Source organism: Physeter macrocephalus, chromosome 13 (genome assembly GCF_002837175.3).
Source record: "Physeter macrocephalus isolate SW-GA chromosome 13, ASM283717v5, whole genome shotgun sequence".
Taxonomy (NCBI): domain Eukaryota; kingdom Metazoa; phylum Chordata; class Mammalia; order Artiodactyla; family Physeteridae; genus Physeter; species Physeter macrocephalus.
The window spans coordinates 434,743-446,294 of NC_041226.1; the positions used below are offsets into that span (position 1 = coordinate 434,743).

The 11,552-nt window shown below is 45.3% G+C and overlaps 1 protein-coding gene across 5 annotated transcripts in view; it reads left to right on the forward strand.

Moving 5' to 3' along the window:
• The window catches only part of MPHOSPH8 (M-phase phosphoprotein 8), a 63,562-nt gene that overhangs the window by 47,527 nt on the left and 4,483 nt on the right, over nt 1-11,552 (forward strand). For 2 of the 5 annotated variants that reach the window (XR_003682508.2, XR_003682507.2), the window contains exons 10-14: nt 1,138-1,292; nt 3,080-3,234; nt 5,338-5,465; nt 6,585-6,668; nt 7,076-7,289. Coding sequence is in view for 3 of the 5 variants with exons in the window: in XM_028497285.2 (XP_028353086.1) it covers nt 1,138-1,292; nt 3,080-3,234; nt 5,338-5,465; nt 6,585-6,764 (618 nt within the window). In the remaining 2 variants the exon portion in view is untranslated. The other 3 variants (XM_007112583.4, XM_028497285.2, XM_055089337.1) reach the window with 3 other exon arrangements.

Genomic DNA, 11,552 nt, shown 5'->3' on the forward strand with positions numbered 1-11,552 from the left:
GGGCCTCTCACTGCTGGGGCCTCTCACTGCTGCGGCCTCTCCCGTTGCGGAGCACAGGCTCCGGACACGCAGGCTCAGCGGCCACGGCTCACGGGCCCAGCCGCTCCGCGGCACGTGGGATCTTCCCGGACCGGGGCACGAACCCGCGTCCCCCGCGTCGGCAGGTGGACTCTCAACCACCGCGCCACCAGGGAAGCCCTCTCTTTCATTTTTGATTCATGGAAATGTTTATTTTGTCCAGGAGCCCTCCTTTTGAATTTCAGTTCTCCTTGTGTGTTTCTACTGAAGTATGTTTAGAGAGCACAGGTCGCATGTGAAAGCATGCATTTAAAACTTCATCTTATTGAGAAATCAGCAGGCACATTCTAAACAGCAGATGCTCGCACAGTCTGAAGCATGGGGGGGCGGTGTGAGACGGCGGTGTGGGGCAGGCTCTCTGCATCTGTGCCAGGGAGCTAGGGGCTAACCCTCACGGCAGCGGGGAGCCATCTGAAGGGCCAGCCTGGAGAAAGACAGCAGCTGAATAAAGGTTGGGTTTCGCTGCATTGTTTGTTTTTTATGTCCCCCGTTACAGTGGGGGGAATGGATTGGTTTGCAGACTTGTAGGGAGGTTCTTAAAATTAAGTGGGATAATAGTAGTCTGCACCGAAGTAGTGACAGTGGAGACAGAAGTGGACAGACTGACCGGTCTTAACGAGGTCACATTCACAGGACTTAGTAATTGAAGGTGATGGTTGGTCCCCTATTTCCTAAGTTAGAGAACACGGGCAGCACAAATGGAAGATTTTTACACGCACTGGACCTGGAAATGCTTAGGTGTTTTACACGTGGATCTTAAGCTCAGGAGAGAGGTAGGCGGGAAACTCAGATTTGGCTTTGAAAGGGGTCACCCATTAAGGGTCGGAAAAGGCCAGAGATGGAGGGCCAGGAGGGAGAGGCGTTTGACTACGGTCTGAATTAGGCGGCCCTGTCTGTCCTGCTCACTGAGGAAAAGGACCACAGCACTTGCGCTTCCCAGACAGTTTCCGACCCCAATGGTTCTTTTCCCTCCCTTCACGGAGAACTAACTCCCAGCTCAGTGTGGAGAAGGACACTGACCACAGTCAAGTAATTATTACTCCTTTATTCCTGACGCAGGCCTGTAAAAGGGGAAATTCAGACATCGTGCGCCTTGTCATTGAATGCGGGGCTGATTGCAACATTCTGTCAAAGCACCAGAACAGTGCGCTGCATTTCGCAAAGCAGTGTAACAATGTGCTGGTGTATGACCTGCTGAAGAATCACTTAGAGACGTAAGTGTGGAGTGAATGTGCCCGGTGCCTATTCGGACACATAATTGGAGTGGCCTGTGTGTAACTGCTCAGAAAAAGATTGTCAAGTACAAGTCCTGACGGGTCTGGGGTCTCAGAAGATGATGAATTTTAAAAGTGGTGTATCAGTTACTTTTCTGCAAGTTATTGAGGACCTAGAAACTGGCAAACTGAACGCTATACTAAGAGTATCATCTTAAAATCTTAATTATGCTCTTAACTTGGCTCCCAAACATTTTCTTAAAACCATTTAAACTTTTTAACAGATAATTTTTTAGAGCAGGTTTTAGGTTCCGAGGGAAGTTGAGTAGAAAGTAGAGATTTCCCATCTACCTCCTGCCGCCACATGTGCATACCCTCTCCAGGTGGTGTGTCCGTTACAGTTGATGGGCCTACAGTGACACGTGCTCATGACCCAGAGCCCCTGGTTCCCCTGAGGTTCCCCTTGGGTGTTGTCCATCCCGTGGGTTTGGACAAACGTAATGACGTGTCTCCACATCGTAGTCTCACTGCCCTAAACATCCTCTGTGCTCTGCCTGTTCCTCTCTCCCAAACCCTGGAAACCACTGATACTCTTCCTGTCTTCTCCGGAATGTCGTTTGGTTGGAATCATACGGTATTCGCCCTTTTCAGATTGGCTTCTTTGTGATAGGCATTTAAGTTTTCTCCGTATCTTTACATGGCCTGATGAGCTCGTTTCCTTTTAGTACTGAATAATAATTACCTTGTCTGGAAATTACCACAGTTTACCCATTCAAGTTAATGCTTTTTCACATGAATTCTAAATCATTTTATTTTATTGGAAGTTCATAAAAGTAATGTAGTCGCTTTTTATTGCTTATTTTGGCAACACGTAACAGGAGCTTCAGGAACAGTAGCTAATGCAGGTAGGGTGTTACTGTTCATGTAACAGAGGCCTGGGTCGGCAGCCGTGGGCAAGAACAGCCACTCTTCCCCTCTCCTCCTCACCCACCAAACATAGGACATGACTTGGATCTTCACACCTGAAAGATGGTTTTTCCCCTTCCAGATGTAGGATCCATGTTCTAAGCAGAAAATAAGGTAAATTTCAGACAGGAGACAAAAAAGGCAAAGGCCAAAAAGGGCGCGTCTGCGTGGGGACCCTGCCCACGCAGACAGCCTTCGCCCGCCGGGCGACAGCGACCAGTGGCCAGCAAGCGGGGCGACCAACCTGCCTGGTTTGCCCAAGGCCCACCCAGGGCTTCCTGGGACGCTGGGCTTGGTTTTACGGCTGTGACGAAAGGGTTCTTGGGACTGTACACTCCCTGAACCGGAGCATCCTGGGATGGGGTGGGTTGGTTACCTTCCCAGCAGGGTCGTCTGAAAAGACTTGGAATTAACAGTAATCATCTTATTTGACTGCTTTCTAAACTAAGTACTGTAACGACTTTTCTGTGTGCGGCCGTTCTTGGGTTTATTTTCCGACAGAATTCTTATTTCTGATTCATTGACCCATCCGAGGCGTGTGTATGGAGCTCTGTCTGCGTGCCGGGCACCAGGCAGAGGGCAGGGGTGGCAGCGGGGCACAGACTTGCCCACTCGGAGCCTCGAGACACACAGACATGGGATGTGTCAGGTGTGAGAGCTAAGAAAACAGAGCAGGGAAGCAGGAGAGAGGCTGCGGCTTTTTTTTTTTTTTCCCCCCTTAAGGTTGATCTGGGAAAGCCTCATTGTATTCAGTAGTCTGATGTAGCTCGTGGTTCTTCCCTACACAAACATTAACAGCCTTTACTGTACTTGTTTATTAGACTTTCAAGAGTAGCAGAAGAAACGATAAAGGATTACTTTGAAGCGCGTCTTTCTCTCCTAGAACCAGTTTTCCCAATAGCATGTCATCGTCTCTGTGAGGGCCCAGACTTTTCAATGGATTTCAATTACAGAACCCCACAGAACATACCAGAAGGTAAGCCTGTGTTTTCTCTCATTTTGAAATGTGACGTTATAAACTGATTTTCAGGCAGAAGGAACTCTATTCTTTTCTGCTGCTCTGGCAGAAAAAAAGAAACGCAGCTGATACCATCCCAGGTGACCCCAAGGGGTCCACACAGCAGTGTGTTAGCACTTGTTTTAAAAGTATGCAAGTTGAGTCTTAATAATTATACTAGTTTTTATTAAAATTGACTTTTATTAAAATTTAGCTTTCAAGAGAAGCCCAAAATCAATATTTTCCCTGAATTTTATCATCACTAATGGTCTTGCCCTTTTCAAAAGACAAAGAAAAATGAAAATGTCTTGTCCCATAGCACAGTTTAGTAGCAAGCGATGAGAACTTCAGTTCTGCTTCCTAGTTTCTGCTTAACAGCTACTTGGCAGGTAGAGACCATGGCCGCGGCCCCTCCTCCAGGCCACGGGTGCGCCGTATACAGAGTGGAGGTGACAGCGTCTCTGCCTGAAAGGTAGGAAACTGGGTTCTGGCTTGTTTTATTAAAAAAAAAAAAAACAACCACCCACCTGTTTAAAAAATACATATTTGTCAATGGAAATTTAGTTGAAGAAAACATAGCTCTACCAGTCAAAGCCAGCCATTCACAACATCTTCGTGAGAGTGAGCTGTGGTCGTGACAGTGCAGGTGGACCGTCTGCACTGCCAGGCATGGGCTGGTGAGCCGAGTCCCTGAACTGGCTGGTCCCCACCTCCACATCTCTGCTTCGGTTCAGCTGGACAGTCCTGGGTTACATATGGCTGCTTTTGCCCTTGCACAACGTCTGCATCCACCGGCGGTTTTTTCCGAGGACGCCCTGTCGTCCTCAGATGTGAGACCCTGGTAGATCTTCCTTCGCGTGTGGTCTCCTCTCAGAGCCCCACCCGGAGCAGGTGGCTCGCAAGCACTCAAGTTTGACAGACACTGACCTTGGTCTCTTGAGGGGTGTGTGGCTCCGAAGAACTGAAGAGCAACAGTTTATACTGATACCATGAAACAAGCACCAGGGACTTGATTGGGGTCCGTTGTGTCATATTCGGCGTGTGTGGATCAGGTATTTCTGAGACTAGAGCTGACAAAGGACGACCGTTCCTCCGCTGGCTGCCGCCCCCTGGTCGCAGGGATTCGGGAAAGTGTTTTCTAACAGGGCCTCACTGCAGATGGCCATCCCCACGGGCCGTCTGCGAGGTCGCGCCGCCTGCTCTGCAGTCACGGGGCACAGCTGCGTTCTCACCGCGGGGCTGACGGGAAACAAGAGGAGCCTCTGTGTCCTCCGGAGCCTCTGTGTCCTCCGCGGGCCTCTCCTTCTCCTCTCATCCTCGGTGCTCTAAGCAGGGAAGCTGCTTCATAAAACGGAGAGCAAAACCCTTATGTCAATCCTCACATAGCTCGGAAGGAGATAAAAGAGCCAGGGACCTGGTGTGCCCTTTTTTCCGGGAACCAGGACAAATTTTAAAGCCAGTCGTTCTTTGGGGTCTTTTTATGAAGTCTCCTCATTCACAGGTTTTTAACATCGTATTGAAAAACAACTCATGTATCTGTTTTATATCATCCAAAGTATAGTTTTTGTTCAGAGAATGAATCTTACAGAATATTTTGCATATTCCAAAGCTTCAAATCTTAACCAAACTTTTTTTTTTTTTCAAAATAAGATTTTTCTCACATTATAAGAAAATTCAGAGAAGGCAAAATAGTATGTGGAAGACAGTGGAAAATTCCTCAAACCCACACTCAAACACCACAGTCCGCAGGTTTCGCTTCCACTGACATTTATACGTTCAGCAGGAACTTTTAAATACCACTTAAAAAAAACTAACTTTGGTGTAGAAGAAGCATATTTAAAAAGCCTGTCGATGAGCTGTCAGTAGCTAGTCAGACTAAAAGTAAAAAGGGTTCTGTGATCTGAAAAGCACTAGATAAACACCAGCAAGCAGATTTTGCACCCGGAGGACCGCCCAAATCTTGCCAACGAGGGTGGGGTACCGGGCCGCTTTACCACCCGCGGGGGCCTCCTCCCTCAGGCTCCGCAGAGTGGCCCTGTTGGGTTGGGAATTAAAATCTCTATTTCTATCTCCCCAATTCAGGCTCCGGCGTCCTGCTGTTTATTTTCCACGCAAACTTTTTGGGTAAAGAGGTCATTGCTCGCCTCTGTGGACCGTGTAGTGTACAAGCTGTCGTTTTAAATGACAAATTTCAACTCCCTGTTTTCCTGGTAAGAGTTTCTATAGTTCATTACTGAGGAGTACAGTCTTCTAATCAAAAGCACAGATGACATAAATTCTTCTGTTAATTGTAGTTGTTGCAAATGGCAATAATCCATAATCGTAAATTGTTTTAATTGGTGTCTGTGCTTTTAATTATGTTTACCAAGACTTGGAACTAACATTTTGAAGATAAATTCCTATGGTGCAAGAAACATCCTATCTAAATATTATGCCTTTTAATGCCATTATAATTACAAATGTTCACTTAAAGGAGATTTAGGGAATTCAGAAAGGAAGCATGCCTGTGCATGGTTCAAAAACCGAAATATAAACACTGAATAACACTGGTTGTATTATGCTTAGTTTAATTTTAGATAATCACAGTATAATTTTTTTATTCGTTGTGAACTCTTTGTCTTATAAACTTTATTTTTGGCTGCATCGGGTCTTCGTTGCCGCGTGTGTGGGCTTTTCTCTAGTTGCGTCGAGTGGGAACTCCTTTTCGTTGTGGTGCGCGGGCTTCTCATTGCGGTGGCTTCTCTTGTGGCGGAGCACGGGTTCTAGGCGCGCGGGCTTCAGTAGTCGTGGCGCACGGGCTTAGCTGCTTCGCAGCATGTGGGATCTTCCCGGACCAGGGCTCGAAGCCACGTCCCCTGCATTGGCAGGCGGATCCTTAACCCCTGCGCCACCAGGGAAGCCCCACTGTGAACGTTTTAAAATATAAATATATAATAACTAAACTACTAGTGGCTATGTAAATTCTTCAGCATTAAAATGCCCTTGAAGAATTGTTGCATATATTTCCTTTGCCATATATAAAATTCTTTCCTTCGGATGAATTTAAATTAACTGGTTATGAAGATTTTTAACGTGCATGCTGTATACGGCTGGATACATTCTAAAGCCAAAGACTTTTTATCTGTATATTGTTTTTCCAGATAAATGTTCTCTCTTTAACGCAAGGGAAAAGTAAAGAAATCACAGCATGCTGTCTTATAAAGAAATTCAGACAAACTTGTGTGTTCTTCTACATCATTGGGGTCTCACAGGTTTCTGGAGCCTGGCTGTGTCTAGACGGGGACGTCTGTCTGCAGAAATGCTCACCTGTCTTCTGGTCTCTTCCCCAGGACAGCCATTTTGTTTACTCGTTCAGCCCCGCCGCAGGCCTCAATAAACTCTTCATAAGGTTGACGGAAGCGCCGTCTGCTAAGGTAAGAATCTCCTTGCCATCTGCTGTCACTGCTCAGGCCGTTCCTTCAGGTCACTTTAGAGAAGATTTTGTTCCTGGTGTGCCTGCGTGGGTCTGAAATGGGTTCAACCCTCTTTGATACCCATGGCGTGCAGCAGTCTGGCGATATTCTGTGCTTTTGATATTTCATTGCCGCAAGTATGATCACTAGCTGGACTGGAACAGTCTGCGTGACAGCACGATTAACGTAGTAACCTAAAAACCCAATTGGACTTTTTGATTAAAATGATAGTCTAACAACCCACACTGGTAACCAGTTTGACAGTATTGCCAAAGAAGGGAAACAAGTCTTGCCCGTGTGTGTTTTTCCCCTCTTCTAACAAAGGGGAACTCTTGAAATATATGCTTTTTTTTTTTTTCTTTCAACAGGTTAAGTTGCTAATAGGTGCATACAGAGTACAGCTGCAATGACCAAAGAATTGGGAGAGAGTTATTCTCAGACCTATTTCTAAACACTCTTCAAAGCAGTTTGGAATTCTGGCACAGCTCACACTTCCAAATTAAAAGCCTTGCATTTAAGGCCTGTCACCTGTTACAATCTGAGAGATGGGGCATGTGCATCTAACATATAAAAAACACAGATGTAAGTACTCGTGCCAGTGTTCTGAAATCTATTGTGTCCAGACTGTATGTTTTTCCACAATGTGGAATGGTTCATATGAGGATTATTTAAGAAAATTAAAACTTTTTTTTAACTTGAAATTTTTTACTAGCCCTAGTGAATTTTTGTGTTTAAAAAAAAAAAAAAAAAAAATCCAGTGGGAACGTTAGCACTAAGTTAAGGTGTGAGTTTGCATCCCTTGAAGTAGGACTAGTCTAAGGTGGTAGGCGGGTTTGAGGGAGGAGGTCTGATCTTTCCAACGGGCCATTGACAGAGATCCCGAGTAGGTGACAACTTTGTATATTTGCAGTTACCCTTTATTGTTTGAAAAGATAATAAATCAATCTGAGATATAGCCAAAAAACCCAGAAACCAGACATCATAAGCATAAAAGGGGATATTACATGTGAACTTTATCTCTGTTCTTGGAATCCATCAAGTCATTTTGAACAGCCAGATCTCGTTACTTATTGTGAACACCGGGAAGGCCAGCCAGGCTTTGCCACACTCTGCCTCCTGAGAAGAGTGACTGCCCACAGGTCTAATGCTTATATTCTTTCAAGAGAAATATTTATTTGGCAAACTCAAGAATCAAGCTGTCTGGGTTATGGAAATGTATAAAATTTTTAATTTCCAGATTAGTTTTATAATTGCGTGAGTTACAGTTTTAATGAAAAAATTTCAGAATGTCACATACGTCATCCCTCAACATCCACGGGGAACTGGTTCCAGGAACCCCTCAGACACCAAGATCCGAGGACGCTCAAGTCCTTGTGTCATAGTTGCATTTAACCCCTTGCGTATCCCCCCCCCATATACTTTAAATCATGTCTGCATTAACTTACAAGGTAAATGCTATGTAAATAGTTGTAAACACAGTGTAAATTCTATGTAAAGAGTTCCTGGTGTGCAGCAAATTCAAGTTTTGCTTTTTGGAACTTGCTGGAAAATTTTTTTCTTCCCCGGTTATTTTCCATCTGTGGTATGTTGAGTGAGTCTGTGGATGCAGAAATTGGATACTAAGAGCTAACCACACACACTGTACAGATATTTCAGAGTACAACCGCCTTTCCCTAGTTTCCTCAATAAAATACCACAATGCTGGTCTTTCTAGTTTCTTTCTATCTATCTGAAGTCTCAGGACTTCAAAACGAGGTGGATACGAAATGTATAGCTTAGCTAAACAATGGCTGGGATTAGACTTTTCATCTCTACTGAATGCTGTGCTCCTACTGCATCTAACCTCACAGCCACGAGAGCTACGTCAGCCGCGGTGCGCCCTGTCCAATACATGTAAGAGAAATGGGTTTTTAAAGACCATTCCCGTCACCTAAAAAGCATGCCTAGGGAACACCTTTACAGGAGCACCAGGCATATAACCATTGCAGAGCTGTGAAGTTTAATTACAGTTCTTTTCATCTGAACTCCCTCCTCTCTATAGCCCGGGGGTGGGGAAGTTCTGACCGGGATGATGAGGTGTCTTGAACTTCTCCACTTGATGAGGCAGCCAATCGCATCAGATACTTCAGTTAATGCTGCTACTCTGATACTTAAATAAGGGTGAACAATGACTGCCCTGAAAAACGAAGCAATTCTCAAGCAGCACCTTATAAACGGTTGGCAGATAGATATGCTAGTGCTACCCGTGGAAAGCAAAGCCGTCTCCTTGTGGCTTGTGTAGTTACCGGGCACGCGGTACAGTACAGGATGCGTACATGAGCTCCACCCTCTAGGCCACGGGCGGTGTCACAACTTCAAACGGGATGCATGGCTCTTGATCCAGAGTCACTGAAGAGCAGTTAGTACACATTTTTCTACTTCTTCCGTTTTATCTTAAATTGATTAAAAAGCATCACTCCTCAAAAATCGTCACTCCTCAGCCATCACTACTTTGCAGTATATATACGGAGGTTAAGGGCATGATGCACAGTTGGGTTATCCGATTAACTTACTAACCATACCACCCAGACCTGGTCACCACTAATTAGTATGCTGTGGTAGAAAGCACATTACACATCCTTTGGCCTACGATACCCAGTACCAGAGAGCAGTGCCTAGTACCTAATACCAGCCAATAAATGTTGAACTACGGTTGGATGAGGCGTTTGGATTTAGTCCAGGAATACAAGTTACTCAACTTCATACACTATCTTCTCAAGTCATTCCCATCTTAAATTCTTAAATCTGTAGAATGTATTCAGTGGAACGTCAGGAGGTTGCAATTTGAAGCTCAGGTGCTGCTTTTAGAATTCTTCTCGGCAGGGTTACACTGAGAGCTTTCAGTTACCTTATAATATATTTACTAGTTCATTCGTAATTTACTACTGCTGGCAAGGTTTTAGCATCCAGAAAGTTGACAGCAAAAGACCTTTATAAAGCATTAACCATGAAACTCCAGTGTCTCTGCATAAAAACGGGGGGGGGAAAAAGTGCAAGGAGGATGCTCAGCAAAGACCAGGCAAAAGTAGGACATAGATACAAGAAGAATACCGAAAGGTGATTTATAAAATGAAATAAGAATTTAGAAAAAGCTGGGACTTCCCTGGTGGTCCAGGGGTTCAGACTCGGCGCCTGCACTGCAGGCAGCGTGGGTTTGATCCCTGGTTGGGGATAGATCCTGCGTGCTGCGCAGCCCAAAAAAATGTATACAGATTTATACGTACAGGAACATATATGTAAGAATTTAGAAAAATAGAACATTTCATGCAGTTAATATGTTTCATAGCATAATACTGTACAAACCCCTAAAGTTATTTTGACATTCTAAAGCTTTACTAAGTAGGATCGGAAGAAAACTGATGGAATCCATACCACTTCCCTCCATCCTCTGCTCACCTGCAGATGATGTTCCTTTCCAACAAAATCTGGGATTTCCAGGCCTGACTGCTCCCTCCTGGTACAGAAGAGCCTTGCTACTGGGCTGGAAAATGGTAGTAACAATGAGGTTCACAGTTCAGTCAGGACCAAATGAAGACAAAATTGGGAAGCAGTCATCTGAGCTCCCGGAGAGCTAGCCCCAGGTGACATCTAACCCGATCAGCTCCACCGCCCAGGCTGTGCCTTGACTCAGGTCCCCGTTGCTTGCTTCCCTTGGGCCGAGCTATATGTGTTAGCGACAACATGATTTTTCTCACTTGAACAAAGCCAAATTTCTTCTGAGTAGTAGTTCCTTTCTTGAGGACTGACCCAAACTTCCAGGTTACGTGAGGTGATAAAAAAAAAAAAAAACCTCCAATGATTTCAATTTATGGGGGGGGGGTGTTGCTCTGTGACCATAACATTTGCCAGCATTAGCCAGCCAGTGTGCCAGGGGACAGTATATATAACTTAGGAAAACAACCTGGATGGAAGTGTCATAACTGTTCATGTATCCACAGACTGTTTATATAGAATAATAAATTAAAAAATAAAACAAGATTCTTCTGGCTTGTTTATGCTGTGTCATTAAAATCATTTCTCCTGGACTTCCCTGGTGGTGCAGTGTTTAAGAATCCGCCTGCCAACGCAGGGGACACGGGTTCGAGCCCTGGTCCGGGAAGATCCCACATGCCGCGGAGCAACTAAGCCCCACGCGCCCCAACTACTGAGCCTGCGCTCTAGAGCCCACGAGCCACAACTACGGAGCCTGTGCACCACAACTACTGAAGCCCACGCGCCTAGAGCCCGTGCTCTGCAACAAGAGAAGCCACCGCAACGAGAAGCCCGCAAACTGCAACGAAGAGTAGCCCCAGCTCGCCACAACTAGAGAAAGCCCGCATGCAGCGATGAAGACCCGACGCAGCCAAAAATAAATTAATTAAAAAATTTTTTTTTCTCCCACGAGATGACCTGAAAAAAAAAAGACTGTTAGGAAACAGGAAGTAATATTGCATATTTTTGTAAAGGAAGAACAAAGAGGTTTCAGTTATAAAGAAAATAATTTACTGGGCTAGAATCACTGATCAGGAAACCTAAAAAATATTCAAGACCTGAATTTGTATATTCGGCCTATAAAACTTTCTACAACTAGTATTTCATCGTGCCTCAGCCCAGAGCAGCACCACATTGTTAAGAAATGAAAATTCCTGGGCCTTTAAACCACAGATTGGGAGCCCAGCAGTCTGTGTTCTGATCCAAGAGATTCTGCTGCACCTTCAAAGTATGAGAACCAACGGGTTTATTGTTTTTTGCGGTACGCGGGCCTCTCACTGCCGTGGCCTCTCCCGTTGCGGAGCACAGGCTCCGGACGCGCAGGCTCAGCGGCCA